At 46.2% G+C, this 22,193-nt stretch overlaps 1 protein-coding gene across 3 annotated transcripts in view; it reads right to left on the bottom strand.

The window, feature by feature from the left end:
- Positions 1 to 22,193, bottom strand: part of PITPNC1 (phosphatidylinositol transfer protein cytoplasmic 1) — a 240,802-nt gene that overhangs the window by 26,482 nt on the left and 192,127 nt on the right. For all 3 annotated transcript variants that reach the window (XM_040640376.1, XM_040640377.1, XM_008693642.2), the window contains one exon: positions 21,256 to 21,351. In XM_040640376.1, the coding sequence (XP_040496310.1) occupies positions 21,256 to 21,351 (96 nt within the window). The remainder of the gene's footprint in view (positions 1 to 21,255; positions 21,352 to 22,193) is intronic.

Below are 22,193 nucleotides of genomic sequence, written 5' to 3'. Positions count from 1 at the left end.
ACACACAAAATGTGGTCCGTCCATACAACATAAGATTATCCAGGCATTAAAAGGAATGAAGTATTGATCCACACTCTAGCACAGATGGACTTCAAAAAACATTATGCTGAGTGAAAGAAGCCAGTCACCAAAGGCCACATTCTAAAATTCCATCTATATGAAATATCCAGAGCAGACAAATCTACGGAGAAAAAAAGAGTAGTGGCCCAAGGCTGGGGAGTGGGGTGGTGAGGGGAATGACTGCTATGGAAACAGGGCTTCTTTTGGGGGTGATGAAAATGCTCTAAAATTAGACGTAAGGTGCTGGCTTACAACTCGGTAAATATGCTAAAAACCATTTAACCGTACACCTGAAATGGGTGAACTTTATGTTATGTAAATCATATATCAATAAAGCTGTGAAAAATACACAAATGCAATATAAAAACACGCTACGTGATACCTGGGTAGGATTTTTCAGGGTGTGTACTAGTTCTGAGTTTGCTTATATGCCTGCATAAAATAATATTATCATAGTCATCATCCTAAGCACACGTTTACTGAACGCACAACGTGGGCACAGTAGAGAACCAGGTATTACATTATGCTCTCCCTTAACCTGGTTTCTTTGCCCTGAAGGGTGTGGGAGGGCAGCCGTTGTGTGTGTGTGTGTGTTTGTGTGTGTGTGTACGCTCACACACACACACACGGCCTGGAAGGTGTGGTCTGTGTGTGGTCACAGAGCACTTCCTTCCACTCAGCATGAACTCAGCTCTACTTCGATGATTTCCGTTCCCTCACCTTTCCCCAAGGTCCTTCATTTGCATTGGTTGCAATGGAAGACATTGGATCTGGGGGTAGAAGGGACCAGAGTGGGACAAATAAATAATTAATGGAATACCAAATTGACAAAAGAGATTCTGAAAGAGAAGAAGGAAAAGAGAACGCGTCCTAAGTATCCCATGGGAGTAAGTGCTCTGTGAAGGGAGGGGCTGGCAATCCGAGTATGGGTAGCATTTTCAAATCTTTGGTACCAATGTTGTCATGCTGTATTTTTAGCACCGGAACCCACCCAGAAACTGCCACTGAAATTATATGCACAGGCCTGGAAAGATTATGTTAATTTAATAACATGATACATGAAAAAGGTACAAGCACGGGGTCTGGCTCATGGCAAGTGCTCAAGTGATGTTAGCTATGACTGTACTTCCTAGGGCGGTCACAGAAGCATCCAAGTAACACGTGCAATCCTGCAGCCTGGGGCAGAGACACTAATGCCTTTCCAAAGCACCCTGGAGTTGCTGGTAAAAGATTTGACAGTTTAAGGCCATGGGACCAAGGCCTGCCTACCCCATGTTCCTATACCCTATAATGCCATTAAGAATAAAAAGAGAAGACCAATAAATCAAGAGGTATCACCAGGGAGAGACCACGGTAGAAAATCTCCAAAGATGGCCTCCATCAATTCCTTCCCTTTCTGTGCCAGAATGCTGTTCCTCTCACCAAGAGTTGGAGGCTGTCTCCCCTCATTTCAAACCATGCAGGACCTAGAACTTGCTTTGACCAATTGCAAATGCAGAAATGACACTGTGTCAGTTCAGGTCTCTAAAGGAAGCTAGAAACCAGAAGTGTGATACAATGTAAAAAGTCTGGTCTGATTCCCCTGAGACCACCATGTTGGGAGGAAGCCCAAGCTAGCCTTGGGGAGAGGTGCTCCGCATTCCAGCTGAGAAGCCACGCATGTGAGCCAACAGGTCAAATCTGATATTTCAGTACAAACATATGCCACGAGGAACAGAAGATCTGCCCAGCTAAGGCTAGTCGAAGTTGCAGAATTGTGAGAAGTAAATGCTCTGTTGTTGTTTTAAGTCACTAAATTCTGCAGTGGATGATGGTTCCTTAGCAAGAGAAAACAAAATAGATGCATCACTTGGATCCAAAACAGGTGCAATCACGGGGTTCACCATCGATGAAAAGAATGAATGCTGCTTTGTTTTTTTACAGAACACACCAGAAGTTCATACAATAAACCACATGCCTGAAAGCCACAAAGGAAATTTACAGCTGCCAAGTAGTTCATGTGAGTTAAAATGTAGGGGCTGGAGTTAAACAGGGAATAGCAAGTAGGTAAATAAAGGACAGTTCCAGAGGAAAGCAGGAGGGCAACACTCCCAGTAATGCAGACGTGTAAGAGACAAAGGAGCCAGCAAACAGAGCAAGGGGCCAGGCACAGAAGGTGGAAAAAGTAAAAGCCATGGCTGGGCTGTGGCGGGAGCTGCCTTCATGCGTCTGCGGTCTCGTGCAGGGGTGTGAGAGAGGCCAGAAGATGGGAGGCCCCTGGGCCATCTGGCTGCACCCCACCCTGATTCATGGACTAGCCCTAGCTTGTCTCTTGGGCCGACCACTCCTGGGTTTGAAATAGCACCTACTCCAGAAGCTTCGCTTACATTCCAGGTTCAGGATTCTCAAGAAATAAAACATGGAACACTGGTGGATTGCATTTCCAAAAGAGTTAAAAATGACGGGGCCTCACAGCAAACATCAGCCCTGAAAAAGATTGGAAAAATAACGTCTGCACAGCAGAAATTATGCAGATGCTAAAATCTATGTGTGGGTCCTGATCACAGCACAGAAGCACTAGGTAACAAGGAGGACACTAGAATCCCAGGCTCCCCTAATTCTAGGCCAATGCTCTTTCTACTATATTTACTTTTAATGTTAAATAGCAAAGGGTGTTTTTGTTATACCCAGATGCCAAAGAAGCAATTAACAATTGGGCTTTTTATGGTAACGGTGGGTTGATTTTTTGAAGTCTGGTGTCCTATCTACAGCTGCTGATTTCATCTAGTAAATCTTATACATGGCCTATAATTAGGGATACACTTTCAAAGAGAGGGAGGGAGATAAGGGAGAGGATTTACCAGAGGACTCCTTTAATAAAAACTCAAGATCAGAAATGAACATTCAGCTGAATGCCTTTATGAGAAGATGGGGAAAAACAATCTTATCTGAAATATTCTGGTCACTGCAAACCTTTCTCCCTGGTCACATTCTACCCCTCCCTGACCCGTGCCCATGAACCAACCCCCCCATATCCATTCCACTTGAAATCATTTTCTTCAACTGTCATTTCTCTCACTTGAGTTTGTGAACATAAATATCTAAATTGCCCCATTCACACATCAGTTGACCTTTCATCTAACCTTTTACATTTTTAAATAAATTTCTGGGGGCGCCTGGGTGGCGCAGTCGTTAAGTGTCTGCCTTCGGCTCAGGGTGTGATCCCAGCGTTCTGGGATCGAGCCCCACATCAGGCTCCTCTGCTGGGAGCCTGCTTCGTCCTCTCCCACCTCCCCTGCTTGTGTTCCCTCTCTCGCTGGCTGTCTCTCTGTCAAATAAATAAATAAAATCTTTAAAAAAAAATAAATTTCTGGTTTGTGTTTCTACAGCTTCTGTACTTTTTTGGTCCTGACTCAAACTCTGTTATATGATTCATGTCATTCTGTATAAAAGACCTGGATTGTTTTTAGATTTTAAACCTTCATTTTTCTATCTTCAAATGAAGTTTGTAAACCTCCACTTTCATCTCCAATATCGGAATTCCATACTTGCCCACATTTTGCCTTTTTTATAAGGACACCAATCACATTGGATTAGGGCCCACTCAACCTCATTTTAACTCGATTCCTTTGGTCAAGACACTATTTCTAAATAAGGTTACACTCTCAGGTACTGGGAGTTAGGACTTCAACATATCTTTTTGAAGGACACAATTCAACCCATAATAGTGGGTCATAATTTTCACAAGGCAAATCTGTATACAGAGTTCCTGGTGACTAACTCATCCGTAGCTTTGCTCACTCACTGCGTAATGGAGCACTGAACGTCCCCCTGGCTACAGGTGGAGCCACTGGATGATGGGGAAGCTCCCTGAAAGCAATGTTCTTGCCTCCAGGGTGCTCCATGTATAGCTCCCCAGAGCCCAGCAGCTGGCTGGGGGCTTCTAAATTCATCCGCAATGAGACCTCTGGCTCCAGAGCCTGTTGGTACTAACCCCCAGGCTTGGCGGATGGCAAATTGGACCCTCGCAGTTAGTTAAAGCCCATCTAGCTGGAGGTAGGTGAGCGGGGTGCCAGGGCTTTTTCCCAAGCCAGACAGATCAAACTGGTGAAGGGAAGGAAAAATTCTTCCTCTACCTTTCAAAGTCTTCCAGCTGGACTAAGAATTAAATTTAGATGAGATAGGTTTGTTAAGCTAACAGGAGAAAAAACTCCAAAGTTTTATTATGCGTGCACAGAGGGCCAATAATGATATGGAGACCTGAAGAAACGACCAAGGTAGGTTGTTTTCATACTTTTTAGACAAAAAGACAATAAATCTGTGAGGAATTGACAGGACAAAGAAAACTTCACTTTGGGATCTTCCGTTAGGAAGGCACTCTATACAGAATTTGGGCTGGGGTGGTAAACTAGTAAAAATGTAACCAAGGTTGTTTATAGAGCCTTCTGTGCCCTGAATGTCCCATTTCTGGTGATAAGGATGTCTCTCTACCATCCTGATACGGGCCGGACACCTTTCACAAGAGAGATTTATTTCCTGCTTTCAGGAGGACAGAGGAGGGTCTGAGTGTTCTCCCCCCGCCTTTTTTTTAAGTAATCTCTACATCTAACATGGGGCCCGAACTCACAACCTTGAGATCAAGAGTCCTATGCTCTACTGACTAAGCCAGCCAGGTGCCCCAGAGTGTCCTTCTTGCACAGCCAACCTCTTAAGTAACTTTTTTTTTTCTCCAATAAATTTTTAAAATTTAAATTCAATTAATTAACCTATAATGTATTATTAGTTTCAAAGGTAGAGGTCAGTGATTCATCAGTCTTATATAACACCCAGTGCTCATTACATCACGTGCCCTCCTTAATGTCCATCACCCAGTTACCCCACTCTTAAGTAACTTCTATTTAAAATAATCAGATGCCAAAGTGGCACCTTTGGAGCAGCTGCCCTTGGCCCCTACATTGGCCACCTCTTCCAGGCAGGCACATCTTCTTTGGAAGGCTTTCCCTCCTGAGAGCCAATGACACCTCCAGGCTTCATCCATCTTGCACTTGGACAAAGCAGAACAAAGGTGGACTTCATTAGTGCAGCCCTCGTGAAACTGTGTCCCCACATTTGTTAGAATCAGCTTCACCCCCGGGAGGTGCAAGAAGAAGCCTCCAGGAGGTCTTGGCCTGGCTGGAGCTCAGCTGGCATCTCAGAGGCAATATTATTAGTCAACGTTCACCGAGACATAAAGTCTCTGTGATTAATTATTCTTTCAATTTGAACCACAAAGGACTAAATCCAACAGGGGCTTGCCCTGTTAATTGAAATTAGAGGTTTTTGATAAATGTTAAATGAAATAGGGCTAAGCAGTAACTGGCTAGGAATTGTTACATTATGTAACTATAATACTCGGTTCCAAAATAGGGATGAACTAACAACACTTATCAGATTTTTTTCCTGCATTCTTGGAGTCTTGAAGACTCCAAAGGGAGGCAGATATTCTCATTCCCCATCAATGAATGGCATTTCAACCGGGTAAAACTTAACTCTGAATTTGGACCCAGATTACCTGAGCTAGAATCCTAAACGGAATGCACATAAAAAATATGGGGCTTTCAAAGACGCTAGTCACAACAGACCATATATTAAAGGACCCCATTCATATGAAATATCCCGAACTGGGAAATTTACAGAGAAAAAAAGATTAGTGGTTTCCTAGGGCTGGGGTGGGATTGGGGGTAAAAAAGTAGGGGAGTGACAGCCAAAGCAGACAGGGTTTCTTCTTGAGGCGATGACCATGTTCTAAATTTGAGTGTGGTGATGGCTGCCCATATCTGTGAATATACAAAAATCCATCAAATTCTCTACTTGAAATGGGTGACTGTATGGTACGGGAACTGTTTCTCAATGAAGCTGTTGAAATAAGACAAAACAAAACCAAGAACCTTTCAGAGTGTGTTTGAGAACTGACCTAAAACTTCACTTAAAAGGTCAATTGCTACGCATCAGCTTAAAAAAAAGGAAAAAAAAAAAACCCAAAACAACACAACCCCAAATGCAAATTGTAGCCACAAGCAGCCAATTCTGGCTTTGTTAGCAGTTAATACCTAAAGTGCTATTTTTAAAGCATTTGCTCTTGGCACTAGAGTGTACCACAAACACTGAGCGACTTGTGCTATTCCTCTGCAAAGTGCCTCTCTTAAAGGAGCTTGACTCAGAAAGTGCAACTGAAAGGCAGAAAGGCCGAGAAAAAAGGGGGATGTGGTGGAGAGGTGTTTTGGTGTGTGTCCTGAGCCCTTCTCAGTTATCATTCGGTGGCAGAAACCCCCCAAACTCTCTATTTGAAGAGGGACCATGAGCATGGAAATTTTAAGCATAAACTACAAAATAATTTAATAGTCTCTAGCCACGAGGGTGGCCGCGGTCAGTGCTCGTGAGGACTGAGGGAGAAGTCTAAGTCAAAAAAGACTCCCTAGAGGTGATCAGAAGAAAGAGCAGGATGGAAGGAAAATGAACATACTAGCTAATGTTTATCAGATGCTCCCCGAGCACCAGAGCCTGCTTTGTTATTTAATCTTTGTATAAGAAGAAATTTATTTGAGGTGACTTCGGGTGGGGCCCCTAGATAGCCTCAGGATGGAGCTGGTTACAGAAAGCTCTAGCAGGGAGAGGGTGGGAACCCTCAGCTCCACCCACTGATCTCTGGGGAGGGAGGGGGGGGTTGGAGATTGAACTATAAAAACTTTTGACAAGGTCTGGAGAGCTGCCAGGCGGGTGGGGGTGTGGCATGCCTGGAGAGGTAATGGAAACTCTGCACCACCACCCCCTTACCTCGCCCTGTGCATCTTCCGCTTGGCTGTTCCTCAGTTGCGGTCTTTGTAATAAACCAGTAAACGTAAGTAAAGTGTTTTCCTGAGTTCTTCGAGCCTTCCTAGCAAATTCTTGAACCAGAGGAGGAGGTGGTGGGAACCCCCGATGTGGACAGGTGGCCCCGGACTTGCAACTGGCATCTAAAACGGGAGTGGTTTTGTGGGACAGAGCCTTGAACTTGTGGGGTCTGATACTAACTCCAGGTAGTGTCACAACTGAAGGAATCGTTGGTCTCAGGGCAAACATCCCGGAATTCTCACAACAAATTCTCACAACAGGACACAATTATCTTCATTTCCTATGATGACCAAGGGAATGCCTGCATCCTATTCCCAGACTGACTCGCCCACACTTCCACACCAGCTCCTGCCACGGGCTCTTTCCACAAGCCCCCTCCTTCAGAAGTCTCCAGATGGGCAGTAGGCATCAATCTCTATGTTCCCCTACAAACTTCTGCGGCCACTTTTCAGTCTCGCTCCCGTCCCATAGGGTGGCAGGGCTGAGGGTGGACCCGTAGGCTGGCAGCTTGGCAAATAGTCAGCTTTTTTGCAGATGTTCCAGTTTCTGTAATGAATCCTCTTAGAATACTCCCTTCACACGGCTTTGGGGTTAGGCAAGAATTGTACCCCCAGTGACTCTGAGAAGTCCCCTCCCCCATCTCCAAATACAGCCTAGGAGCTGGGGAGGGCCAGCTGGGCCCCCTGGGTCAGCCCTGGGGAGAACCTGGCCTTGGTGACTAGCAGCTGCCTGTGGAATGTGAAGTCATAACCCCTTTGTCCCCAGCCTTGGGTCTGGCTCCCAATTCTAGAGCTACAAGAGACAGCGCCCTAAAATCCTGTTATGTAACACTAACCTGTTCCTTTCCACACGAACACATATGGCTCTGTATTTTTAAGCTCACCTAATCAAAACCGGTACGGTCACTCAAGGGCGCACTGGAGAGCACCACCCTCTGACCGTGTGACAGTGAGGCCAGGCACCGGCTCTCCCAACAGCCAGTGAGCCAGGTTCTCCCAATACAGGAGGGTGGTTCGGATGTGGCTCAGTTTGCAGCCTTTGAACGGGGGCTGCTTGCTGTGGATTGTTTCTGCTCACCCTCATTGTAGCAGTGCTGTTGGGACACAGGCTATGAAGCATGAATAGCCTTGACCCATACCGAGCACATACAATTTGGCCCTCAGCTTGATAAATCAAAAGCTCATAACAGACTAACAAATATTCTTGATGACTTGCAACATGGCAACAGCGATCAGCACTGGATTAACTGTCCCTAAATCTAGCTTGCCTCTCATGTACTGTATTATTTTGGGAAACCTGGACCTCCAACGTGTTGAAGAGAAACTGGGATAGAGATGTTCACTCGGCCAATCAATTTGTAATTTGAAAGCACTCAAGGATTTTCATTTTTATTTATTTTTATTTTTTATTTTTATTTTTTTTAAAGATTTTATTTATTATTTATTCGACAGAGATAGAGACAGCCAGCGAGAGAGGGAACACAAGCAGGGGGAGTGGAAGAGGAAGAAGCAGGCTCATAGCGGAAGAGCCTGACGTGGGGCTCGATCCCATAACTCCGGGATCACGCCCTGAGCCGAAGGCAGACGCTTAACCGCTGTGCCACCCAGGTGCCCCAGGATTTTCATTTTTAAAGCGTAGATGTCAAACTTATTTTAGCTTTAGAACCCATTTCATTTTTCCAAATATAATATTATTGGGAATCCCAATGCATATATAAAGCATGAAAGTGACAAGTGGAGCCCTATAGCTGTATAGCAACCCTTGTTGTTTGATACAATGTACTGCATTGTTTACTGGGCCCAGAAGCAACTCTGTGGGGTCCAAGGTTCTGTGGAGCAGAACCGAGGAAGCAACTAAAAAGGCTTGGAATGAGATATCCGTGGGTTCGAATTTCTGCTGTAGCAACTACTCCCGGTGTCAATCTGGGCAGGTTATTTTAACTACGAGACTGTTGCGAGAAAAGGAATGTTTCCCAAACTGGGGTCTGTGGATGTCTCTTCGGGGGCTGTAACATTTTTTTTTCTTTAACGGGTTCCTGCATTACCCAGTTTAGGAAGGCCAGTTTTTGTTTTTGTTTTCCAGACTAGGTTTGTTTTGTCCAGTACACTATTTTCTAGAATAGCCACAGAGAGGAAATTCTTCCCCAAACGCGGGGAGTGGAGGTCCAGTAGATCATTAAACCCATAGAGGGTTAACGAAGGGACTAGAAAGATCCCTTTTCCTATTTACCCTGTCCTTCCCAAAAATTCTCCATTCAGATGATCTGTGAGACTCGGGGGTTAATGCGGTACATTTAGAGATGAAACAAATCGAGGGTTTTTCAAAGACGACAGTTGTTTGTACCTCCAGCTCTACTGGAAGGAGCCAGCTAGGTTGGGGGAAGCTCACTCTTTAGGGATGGACACTTTGGGGTCTGACCTGAAGCTTCCTAAAACTTCTAGCAAGTTACTTAAGGTTCTCTGAGGCTTGGAAGGCACCTGGGTGGCTCAGTCACTTGGGTGTCCTACTCTTGGTTTCGGGTTGGGTCGTGGGATTGAGCCCTGGGTTGGGCTCTGTGCTTGTCCCTCTCCCTCTGCTCCATCCCCCTGCTATCTCTCCCTAAAATAACTAAATAAAATCTTAAAAAAAAAAAAAAAGAATCTCTGAGCCTTAGTTTCCTTATTTATAAAGTGGAGGCAATATCTGTTCTGTTGGATTGTTGGGATCAACCGAATAAAACAACTTAGCAATGACTTTTATTTTTCTCGAAAGCAAGTCCTCTTTTTTTAAAAATTTTATTTATTTATTTGAAGGAGAGCACAAGCTGGGGAGAGGGGCAGTAGGAGGGGGAGAAGCAGGCTCCCTGCTCAGCAGGGAGCCTGGTGGGGTTCAAACCCACGACCCTGGGATCGTGACCTGAGCTGAAGGCAGACATTTAAAGGACTGAGCCACCCAGGAGCCCCTCAGAAGTTAGTTCTTGTCCCTCTGGGTCTGGGTTTAGCAAGTGTGTGAGCGATCTGTGGAAAGTTCTAAGGCCCAAGTTAATGAGCTAGTAATTGTATGTCTTTCTCTGGGCCCCTTCGCAATACAAGATGGAGACAGGCAATTTAATAGCACCTATTCTTTCCTGGATATTTCTGGAGCAGAAGCTAAGCAGTTGTACTTGGAATCTGAATAAACAGAAGAAGTGGAGGAGAGAATCGCTGGGTCAAGTCTTGTGTCTCAAGAGGAAAAATACAACCTCCATCATCAGACTTGTAGAGATTCTTGGAGATCCTTGGAGAGCCAGTTGGGAAAAGTCTTGGACAAGATTGAGCCAAAGGACCTGCCGGACACCGATCAGTCTTAGAGTGGAGGAAATTAACTTAGATGAGGGTCAGTCCGAAGCCAGTCCCCGGCTCAGAAGCAATGTGGGAAGAAACTAAGCTAATGTATATTATAATTAACACCATTGGCTGGCAAGGAAGACGTTGATGTGACTCCCCAGATGGTATCAGATACCCAATAGACAGAATGAAATTCAAAGGCATTGACCCCTCCCCTCAGTAGTGAATAGGTGGTCTTCCAGGTTTACCTTGCTATTTCCTTTCCCTCCACAAAATTAAGTAACAGTAAAATGGTATAAGAAACTTGAACACAGGAAATGGAGCTCTCTTAGGCAGAGCTGCGTTACCTTGAATAATAGAGGTGACAAGATACTGCTCCTCTTGGCCATTGGGGAAGCACACTGGGTCATCTGACCCTTGGGTGGGTCATCTCTGACCAGGAGCTCCTCCCTGATATGCCAATCAAACCCCATGATTTTCCACATGTGTCATGGCATGAAAAAGGTTGGGAAACTCTGCTCTGAGGCTATTTCCCCAAACCTGGTGAAATGACACACAGATCCTTGGTTCCCATCTTCCTGTGTCTGGTTTGGTAGGTCTAGGGTAGGGTCCAGATACCTGGCATTTTGTAAAGCTGCCAAGGTGATTCTGACTTGATTTGGAAACTCTGCTCTAAGGGCTAAGAAGTTCTGGCGTTTTCATTTACTAAAACTAAAAATAGCAGAAGCCGATGTCGCTGGCTTCTGAGCAGGCTGTGGATTTAAAGCCTGTTTTTTTGAAAGTACGGAGGGAGATTCCCCATGAGACAGAATTGAAGAAGAGTTTGGGTGCATCTGTTCACTTTTGGCTGAAACCCTTGGGTCTTTTGGCTCCTACTTTCTTCTTTTAAAGTCTTAAATGTTATTCTTCTAAAATACACCTGGTAAGGGATGCCTGGGTGGCTCAGTCATTTAAATGTCTGCCTTTGGCTCAGGTCATGACCCCAGGGTCCTGGGATCAAGTCCCACATCAGGCTCCCTGCTCAGCGGAGAGCCTGCTTCTCCCTCTCCCTCTGCCCCTCCTTCTACCTGTGCGCGCGCACACGCTCTCTCTCTCTCTCTGACAAGTAAGTAAATAAAATCTTTAATAAAATAAAATAAAATACACCTGGTAAGAACGTTGGACAGTGATAGAATGTCAAAACTGCACTGGGCACCATCTTGGGACTCCGGTGCCACAGAAAGCCTGAAGTTCGCACAACAAACAATAAATGTAACTTCTAAGGCTTCTTAGAGGTGACGTATCAGAGGCACATGCTGTTCTGAATTCAGGTGACATAGTAACAGAAGAAATAACAACCCATTAAAAAAAAAATCTCAGCAATAAAAATGGCTGTAGTTTCTGAAGGAGCTCGCTGTACACGCAGAGGATTCTATGATCTTGGGAACCAACCCTCTGTTTCTCTTCTCCATTCAGTCACGCCAACAAGCAAAAAGCGATATGCAAACAAATTCCCAAAGTACCATTCACAGCAGCCACTTTCCGAAGACACATGGTTTCTACTGAGCAATCATCCCAGCAACACATCTGCAGATCTCAATGCCAGAGCCCAAGCAAGGCGAAGGGAACATTTATTAAATGCTTACTGTGTGCTAGGGACTGTGCTAGTCACTTTAATGCCTTGCCTTTCCTATCATATCACCCCACCCCATCATCTCTCCATCTCTCCATCCACTCATTCGAAGGAAGGAAGAGATACAAGATACAGTAATTGGTGGTGATGCAGTACGACGATTGTAATCACTTGGGAAGCGTGGCAGAGCCAAGGGCCCCTTGTTACCTTAGGGTTGAGTCATTTTCACATGGAAAGCATGGGTGGGAATCCCCATCCATAGGCTCTAGAGGTTATCTCTTGCATAGATCCCTCTACAACAAGCCCAATTGTTTCTCCCTTTTATGGATGTTTTGCTTGGATGAGTCCTTCCTGTTGGGACGTACAGCCATTTCCCCAAGGACTTTTTCTATCGAGTCAATGATCCCATGCCATAATCAGCAACTCTACTCCTGGCAGAGACTTAGAATCTCTGGGTTTGTCTGGTATTTGGAATTTATCTGCCTCAATTTTGTTTGACCTACTTGGGTCTGGCCTTTCACTACCAGATCCAATTGTTAAGATTTCCAACTACTACTCTAGGCACTGAGCTCAGGGGGACCTCATTCGTGCAAATTACTGCAATAGTTAAAAAATTTTTTTTCCCTTGGGGCGCCTGGGTAGCGCAGTCGTTAAAGCGTCTGCCTTCGGCTCAGGGCGTGATCCTGGCGTACCGGGATCGAGTCCCACATCAGGCTCCTCTGCTGTGAGCCTGCTTCTTCCTCTCCCACTCCCCCTGCTGTGTTCCCTCTCTCGCTGGCTGTCTCTCTCTGTCAAATAAATAAATAAAATCTTTAAAAAAAAAAATTTTTTTTTTCCCTTGAAAAATTAAGACTTGAAAACCCTTTCTCTAGGATGGAGTTCGGCACTACTGTTTTGCTAATATATTTGCCTTTGCTTAACACATGGTAAATAGTTCCACATAATCAGGCCAAAAGAACAGCAATAGTTTTCAGAATCAGCACTACGCATGGTACTTTGGTAAGACCTGGTGACCCAGCTTTCTTTTGTTTGGAAGGACTGAGATCCTAAAGAGATTACCTATTTGTTCCTAGGGAAGTGAGCTGCCGATTATTGGTCTAAAATTGAGGTTGCCAGGGTTGTTGAGGCCTGGACGGCTGTTTAATGCCTTTTTACTTCCAGAAGTTTCTGTCCGTTAATGAAATATTATTGCTGCTGAGACGGCTGAAGGCTACTTGTTCATGAAAGGGGTGGAGGGACAGGGAAAGAAGTAGGTTGATGGAGTTGCTGGATCCCCAGCCTCTTGGCATCCAGAAGCCTGCCCTCACCATCCCCCTGGTGAGGTCACGAATGGAGCCCCCTTGCATGGCAGCAGGTGACCTCTGCTTTGAAAGCCTGCTGCTGCTTGCAGAATAAAATCCAAATTCCTTAGCTTGGCATTCAAGGCCTTCTGCCTCGGTCAGACAGCTAGTTATTCACTCCCCCTTGAATATGCACTGGGATTATTATTCCCTCTGCCCTCACTACACTGCTCTTCAGTCTCACTGATTTCAAAATTGTTTGTGGGTGTACAAGTGTGGGTCAGAAGGTAACTTAATATAGTTTTGGAGTGGGGGCAGCTTGGCTGTATCTAGCAGGATTGAAATCCACATACCCATGGCTCCACAACTTCACTTTTAGAATCTAATCTACAGAAACATTAGAACAACACAGAAAAGATGTCATATCAGATGCTATACTCTACTATAGACTACACTATACTATGAGATATCACATAAGACTCCATACTGTACTATAATAGCAAGAGGATGGGAGTGCTCTACATGTCACCCAATGAGGAACGGCGTAATACGGCATAACCGGACGATGGCACATTATATAGCCGTTACAAAACCTGCCCGAGACACGCATGCGGCCACGAGAAGATGGCAAAGTTATACTGTTAGTGAAAAAAGGCACACTGCAAAGTGGTACAGCGTGGTCTGGTTGCAGAGCGTGGGCTTATGTTTAAAAAATAACGTTACTGATGCATCACATTTATGTATAAAGATTGGAACACCAACTTTAACCACAGCTATCTCTGTGACGAGGCATCTTAGGACACTGGTTTTTTTCAATGTTACCTATTGATATGCTGGAATTCTTTACAAGGATTACTTTGTGAACAAAGAGCAAACCTTGTCATTTTTTACAGGCCCAACTCAGGTTCCCCTACTCCTGTAAGGTCAGCCCTGACCACCTCTGTCCGTGGAGCTGCCCCCTCCGTGATATCGTGTGGTGAGGACGGGGCAGAGTTTCCAGGGAGTAAACTTCAGCTGGCTGTGAAGCCATTTCTCCTGCCGCCTCCAGCCGTTCCTTAGCCTTTTATGCTGTGACACCTTCTCCTCCCAACCGGATCACAGGCTTCTTAAAGGTGTCCCACTTTTTCCCTTTTCATCTGCTGCTCTGGCTACTTCCAGAGCTCCCCCTCCCAAGTGCTTCCCTCTCTCAAGCACTGGCCTCATGGAGAGCTCACCAAGGAGGAGGGCTCAGGGGCCTGAGATGCAGAAGCTGACGATCTTAGGGTCTAGGACCAGGGAGCCCTTGGGCAGCCAAGGGTCCCTCCTTCTCTCCACGCCAATGATAGTAACTCTTCTGACTACCCAGAGGGGCCCAGCCCCCCAGTGTTGGAACCCATCACTAAACAGCTGCGTTACTCTCAGAGAGGAACTGATGGACAGAGGGAAAAGTGGGAAATGATCGTCACAACACAACAGCAAACTCAGCTCAATGACATGCCCCAGCACGAGGCAGCTGGGTTAAATCTGGCCATTTGGAGATCACTGAAAATTTTTACCATCCTCCATCGCCAACATGAAGACCAAAATGATGGTATTTTAATTGGAGGGAGCGGCGTAGTTTGGATGAAGCACTTTGTACCAATGGGTACTGAGCGTGACAATATTTGCTCATTTGGCCTCTCTGTTCCCTTTCTGGGGCCCATCGTACTTAGCAAACAGCATTTAATCTCTCATCCTTGGCGGTTATTGGAAAAGTCAGATGTTTCTCTCTTTGTTCTGTTCCTTCTCCCTGAAGAGAAAATTTCACAGATGTTTAGATCCGTGTGACCAATGGACTGGCTGCTAGTCTGGGAAGACTCTAGAATCCAGGGGCCTCGAGAACTGAGTTCAAAGAAATCCCCTTTGGCAACCCACTCAAGGGGAATGCTCTAACTCAAATTCTGCCTAAAACCTCCCCTGTACTGTCCTAATTCAATCAGACCTACTACAGGGGTTCAGACTTCTAAGACAGCCTCACGTTAGCCTTTCCCTTCGTCTCTCCCTGAGTTCAAAACACTGTAAATTTTCCCATTAAAATGATTATGCTCTATTTCTTTCTTTCTTTTTTTTTTTTTTTAAGATTTTATTTATTCATTCGACAGAGATAGAGACAGCCAGCGAGAGAGGGAACACAAGCAGGGGGAGTGGGAGAGGAAGAAGCAGGCTCACAGTAGAAGAGCCTGATGTGGGGCTCGATCCCATAATGCCAGGATCACGCCCTGAGCCGAAGGCAGACGCTCAACCGCTGTGCCACCCAGGCGCCCCTATGCTCTATTTCTATTGGGATTATGCTTCCCAATGAGGGAGACTTCTTTTACATCCCCCCCAAAAAAGGGAAAGAGGAATTTCTGTCATCTTAAAAAGAAGACCAAGTACAAAGGATAGTAGAGACGAGACATAATCACGGCCTCTAGAGCCTCGGCGCCTAGCAGCGCCTGGCACACAGTAAGCCCTTAACGAAGGCAAACTCAAGAAATCCACTAAGGAGTCTTGCTACTAATAGGTTTTACTAAATTCCCTTTCCTTGGACTGGTCTACAGCAGGGTTTCTCGACTTAGCCTCTACCAGCATCGTGGGCTAGATAATGTTCTGTTGTGGGGCTATCCCGTTCATTGTAGAATCCTTAGCGGCATCTCTGGCCTCTCCACCCACTAGATGCCAGAAGCGCATCACTCCCCCGCCTGTGGTGACAATCAAAAATATCTCCAGACACTGCGAGGTGTACCCTGGCAGGAAAAATTGCCCCCAGATTAGAACCAATGGTCTAGAGACTCCCCTTTACTTTAAATAAATCAATGAAGATTAAAAAACAAAACACGACACAACAGAGCACTCGAAAAGTCCTCTACTTCTAAACCCCCTCCACCGAGTGATTACCTTTCTCTCCCTGAGCCCTGCTTTCTAGCGAAGGCATGTCTGAACATGTAGAAGCACATGACCCCCACACTTGTGTCCCTGAGGGAGAGCTGTGGGGGGCAGCACCTAGGAGGCCAACAGCGCTACCACTGTCTCTGGTCAGTCAAGGAGGCAGGGTGCTGGACTTCACATTCAACCAATACCAACAGCCTCCGACTTAGAACTCTTGATGCATGGCCTTGGAGTTGTCCTGGATAGGCTGGGTGCTAAGATTTAGTTCCTGTGCCCCCAAACTGCCAACTCAGCTTTGCAGGTAGGGGCTCACTGCTTGCACCTTCAGCAGACGCCTTATGAGGTATCGTACGGGGTTTCCTCATTCCTGAGCTGGGATCCTCCCCTTGAAGCCCTGGCAGAGCATGAAAGGTCGGGATGGAACTCCTGGCAGAGGAAAGGAACCACGTATCAACTGGCTCGCAAGTACGGCCTGCTCAGGTCCTGGCTTCACTTCCTCTTTCCTGCTTTGGGGTGGTAATGTCACTGGGTGCAAAGCGCTTTATGACTGATGGGGGCAGGGCCTTGGCGGGGCCGTGTTGAGGTTGAATGAGGTGCTCCCTGTTTCTGAGAAATCACACTGGTTTGTTTTTTTCTTTTCTTTTTTCTTCTACAACAGAGGCGCCGCCCTGCAGAGTCCTGCAATGGTTATGAGAACAGAACCTGAGGCTAAGAGGCTCTTGGGAGTTGGAGCTCAGGCCCTCGCTGTGGATAGGAAACAGCATCCCTGCAAAATGAGAACGAGGAGAGCACTGGGTTGTCACCTGTTTCCGAGTCTCCAGAGTGTCCTTCTGAATCTCTGGTTAGGGGTGGCACAAGGTTCTGCCAGGCAGAGGGCACCCAGCGGAAAATTCCCAGCTCCAGTCACCTTAACGAGAAAGGCATTCTTGCCTCCCGTGTGGCTCGGAGGTTTCCAGGGAGAAAGGAAAGGAGAAAAGCAAGCGCTCCAGTCCCCTGCCTCGGCCCGGACAGCGGTGTGTGTGACCAGAGCTGGGAGGAGACGACTGACCCAGATAGCCCTGGTCTGAATGCATAAGCATCAAAAATCTCAGACCAGAGTCAGCCCACCAGCACTTTGGCTTTCTCCGTGGAAAACGTGTTCCTATTTATGATGCTGACATAGTCAACTCACAAAGATGGATTGGAAGAAAAAAGCCTGCAAAGCTGTATGCCTCAGATAAAAAAAAAAAAGAAAAAGAAAAAAAAAGAATTCTGATTCATAACTGTTAGCTTAATGGTAACAAATTCATTTTCTTTGCTAGCACTTGCTCTGAAATTGTTGCTGCTGGAAGGAAAAAAACAAGGCCCCCGGCTTTCACTTATTCATTCAACAACCGTGTTGTGAGCATCTGCCTTGTGCTGGTGCTGTACTCACTGGGGAGGTAAGGTGATGGAGTAGACAGCTCTTGTTTTCATGGGGCTCATGACAGACCTGTGAGATAGTATGAGTAGCATGCTCTGCTGATGGCGGGCGGGTTAGTGGGAGGCCCAGGAGAGGCCCCGGAGGAGAAGATTCCCAGCTAAATGGCACGGAGGTGGGGAGGACCAGGGAGTGGCGAGGGCAGAGGGCCCTGCTCAGGGACTGGGCTTCCTCCCAGCCAGTGAGGGTAGTTTTAAGCAGAAAATGACCAGGTCAGTCATTGTACAAGAAAACTCTTGCGGTGGGGAGGGGGATGTTAATTATCTACAGTGTGCCGAGTGGAAATTTATTTGGAAATGGTTTGCCTCTGAATTGGCTGTTCCCCTTGTTCTCAGTGCTTGGCTGATGACACACAACCAAAACAGCCTAGGAAACTCTTCTGTCCCTTCTCTTCCTTCAGCTGGGTTCCTATGCAGTCTGGATTCTGGAAGCTGAGTGATATGGGGTTGGGGTTACAAGGGAGTCCACACAGCATACTCCTGATTATGCCATTCCTTTGTGGTCTAACTGCTAGGGCAAGTGAGGAAAAATTCCACCTGCAACATCGGCCAGTGATCCTCTGGGAAGCAGTACTTGATGGAGAGTGTGCAGGGCTGAGACCTCTGGGGCCCCTTTCTTTCACAGCTGCGAAGAAACCCTCATACACCCGGACAGGCAGGGGAGGCTCTGAGTGAAAGAGCTGAATCCCAAGTTCCATTAATCTCTGGTGACCTTTTCCTCTGGGGCAGGGTTTCCCTAGGGTGTCACTAGCCTCAGCACTAGTGACATCAGGGGGCCGAAAATTCTCTGGTGGGGGAGGGGGCGCTGTCCTGTCCATTATAGTACGTTTAGCAACGTTCCTGGTTGCCGGTAGCATCCCCAAGTTGTGACAACCAAAAATGTCTCCAGACATTGGAAACACCACTGTTCTAGAGGATGGTTATGCATTCTTGTCTTACTGGACCTCACGGCAGTGCTCAGTCCAGTGGATTACTTGCTTCCTCCTGAAACGTGCATTCCCTTGGCGCACTCTCCTTGTCTTTCCTCCAACTCTCTGCCAGGTTCCTGTAGATTCGTGGAGCCTCCCCACCCTCTTCCTGATCTCCAAATGCTGTCATCCCTTCATGCTCGGACCTGAACTCATTTCCTGCTTATACTTTATGCTTTCTCCCTCTCATTCATCTCCAGCATGTTAAGTATCTTCTGTTTTCCAATTACTCCCACATTTGTCACCATTCCAGATCTCTCGTCTATGCTTTAGATTTACACTTCTACTTGCTTTGGATGTCTCGTTGGCATCACAAAATCCATCCATCTTTCTCAAAATCCATTCCTCTTCTCACCCCTGTCTATCTGTTGGCCAAGCCATTAATAAGGTCATCCTGACATCTGCTTTTCTCTTATCTTCATTTCCCGTCCATGACCAATCCCTGTCAATTTTGTCTTCAAAATATACCTCAAAACCATCTGTTCCCAGCCCTCCAGTTCAAGCCACCACATAACGTGAAAAACCAATAATGCAGATAACTCCAAAGACCTCAGTGATTTCCTGACTTCCACTCTGCTTCATTCTAGTCCCTTCTCCATCCAGAGCAATCTTTTACAAGCACAAATCAGATCATATGATGCCCAGCTTTAATTTCTGCAAAGGCATTCCACTGCACTTGAATAAGACTGAAGCATCTCAACACGGCCCCAACCTCCTTTGTGCCATTCATCCTTTTGTTTCTGCTGCTGCTGCCATGTTGGTCTTCTTTCGTTTCCTCATGTGTGTCACACACAGGTGCCACACATTATTGCCTTCACCTGGAGCACTATCCCCCAGTTCTTTTCATCCTGCGGGTCTTGGTATGTCATTATTTCCAGAACTTCTTTCCCGATCCCATCCTCTTAAATTCAGTTTCCCCAGCATGGTCTCTTTCCCCATCATGTATGCTTCCTTATGGCACTGACTCTTAAGTCCATCGGTACTAATGTGATTCTCTATTGTTGGCTCCCCTGCCAGACTGGAAGGATCCTGAGGGAAGAAGGGACTCTCAGTGGCTCTTCCGCTCATTACTGTGTCGCCATTTAATACTGCATGTGACACTCAGTGAGTACTCAGTAGATATTTATTGGATGAATGACTATTTACCTCTCGCGTCCTTGAAAAGAATACTTTATGACCAAGAGAAATGAATGACTATGAAGAATGAAATAAAAGGTCCTCGCTTGTCTGTGTGAATGAAAAGAAACTTTCCAGGGCTGGTTCTTGGGAGCACAAAGCACAAGGAGATGAATCAGGCACCCGCTGACTAGAAATGAGACTTGTTGATTTTGTCATTAGTATTCCATATTTATCCCAAGACTTTCCACCCAATCAGGAGGGAACTCCCTGAGTCCCAGGCAGGATCACACCAAAGCAATCTAAGACGAAGAGCTGAAATTAATTCAGTTTTCTTCCTGAAAGGCCTGAGATCCCAAAGAGGTCAGGATGCCTGGGGAGAACAGCAGCCCCCACCCAGGCTGAAGGAGCCGAGGAAGTGACCGGAACGGCTTCACCCGATTCACGACGGCTTTGAAGCCCCGTTAAGTATTGGCGGACTCGCTGTGGAACCACAGAAAGATCTCCTCCGTAGAATGAGACAAGGGGAGGCCAAGTTTCTCCTTCTCCTCTGCAGGCTCAGTTATGCAGAAAGCATTTCACTTGGTTTCTCTGAAAATTCATGAGCGTGGCTGGCTGCAGAGCACAGCGTACACGGATGACGTTAAAACGCTCCGCCTTTGAGTCAAACCGAGAGTAATTCTCATCAGCCTCTCCCAGTGTTTTGAAGAAGGGACAGCAGCTGCAGAGCACACGCCTGCAATGAAGCAGCTAGGCATCTGCTAAGAGCAGGTTAGAATCCCAAAATATGGAGGCAAAAATGAAAAAAAAAAGAATCTGAACCACATTGGGAGCCCAGTTGGTCAAACAGTGGACTTCATTTCCAAAAGGTTTATGTTTTATGTCTTACATCAGCCTTCCTGAATCTGGGAGAAGAGAGTCAAGGTCCATGTGTTACGGCTCAAGGATGAGTTTGGGGCCCCGAGTCCAAACATATTGTGATTGGCTGCCCTGTTGCTAAACAACCGTCATTGCGGGACAGGGATGTCATTTCCAAGGGAGTCCCCCACGTGCCGCCAGCAGCCGTTAATAAAGTACTACCGGGGTATCAGTGTGACTTGCACCCACAGTAAGCTAACAAGATTGGAGTGAGGCACACCACGGATCCCAGCAGGGTGGAGGGTGTAGAAAAAGACATGCTCTTCAATCCATTCGCAGTCAAGAATGAAAAAAAGGGAGAAACCCTCTCAAAGGCATTTCCTGTTTTGAGAGAAAGGTTCTGCAACAAGAAGAGCTGCTGGAGTTTCAATGTTCACTCAGAGGGCAGGCCGAGCCTTTTCTTGGTGTTACACATAAAGATACCCATAAACCCCAGCCCCGGCCCTCACGGAGCATGCAGATAGCGACGCCGGTCACGCACGTTCTAGCAAAACAGGAAGTCAAAGAAGGCTGCTGACTGCCAGAGGCCGGTATGTTGGCTGGCTCAGCCTGGTGAAGGTTTTGCTGCCCAGAAGGATGGCAGAGCAGGGGAGACAGGAAATCTAAATGGAAATGGAGTGGCAGCCAGGGCCCTGAAGAGCAGGAACTTAATTCTGAGACTCGCATTAAATAATCCAGCGAGATGTGAGACCAAGTTGAATCAACACCGAGATGGATGAAAGTCTCCCAGGTTAGGACTTCACAAATATTTGTGGAATGAATGAGTGAGTCTCTTCCATCTGTCATCCCCATTTATTGCTTACCTCAGATTCTTTGTAGTAACGTTCTGGAATCTCATCGCAGGCGATATCAATAAAGCAAACTTCTCTCTCTAGGTCTTTGGCTTCATTGTCAAAAATCTGAAAGAGCAGAGCAACATATCAAAGGTTAGCGATGCGAGTGTCCTCAAGGTGCCCGTGGTTGGCACAACTGTGCCCGGGGCAGAGTAACACCCCGCAGAGCATCTTCACCTGGCTCAGCGCTCCTGGCGGGTGCTTTCTGCCTGCCTCAGAATGTGCGAGAATCCTGAAAGGCTTTTTTATTCATCGCTTACGTTTTGTCACATCAGAGGCAGCTGTAGCATCAATCACCGCTTGGTGAGGGGTAGAAGGAAAAGTGGTCTGTTTTTAGAAGTCCGAGAGTGAAGAAACAAATCTCTTCCAAAAGTCTCTTCCAAAAATGAGGTCTGCTGATTTTTGGCAGTTAATCTGAACAGGGGGAGTGAAGAGGCTACAAAGGGTCTGGCGTGGAGAGGAGACAACAAGCAGTAATGGAGCCCAAGATTTATGGAAGAGAAATGTGGGGTGGTTTTGCTTTGTTTTTTCATTAAAATTTTTTATATATGTTTAACTTCACAAACAACACATGCTCATTGCAGAAGATATCACATAGATAAACAGAAAGAAAGTAAAGATTGTCCCCAATCTCATTACGCAGGAATAAATACATGTATCACTTCTGATCATTTAAGAGCACAATTTACTTGGGACATGCAGGGGTAAGAAGGTAGAGCTTGGGGAGAAACTGAGGTGGCTCCCTGCCACGTCTACACTAGGTTCCACTGGCCCCGGGATGTCCACCACTTGCAAAGAAATATGTAAGGCAGCTACATACACACACGGATATATATAAATTTTGGTGCAAAGATTAAGTGCCTCTAGTTTTTCTCATTGCCATTTTTCTGATCTAAAGGGATGATCTT

The sequence above is a fragment of the Ursus maritimus genome, unplaced genomic scaffold, assembly GCF_017311325.1.
Source record: "Ursus maritimus isolate PB19 unplaced genomic scaffold, ASM1731132v1 scaffold_24, whole genome shotgun sequence".
Taxonomy (NCBI): domain Eukaryota; kingdom Metazoa; phylum Chordata; class Mammalia; order Carnivora; family Ursidae; genus Ursus; species Ursus maritimus.
The sequence above is the reverse complement of the archived record's forward strand: the minus strand, read 5'-3'. Positions and strand labels throughout refer to the sequence as shown.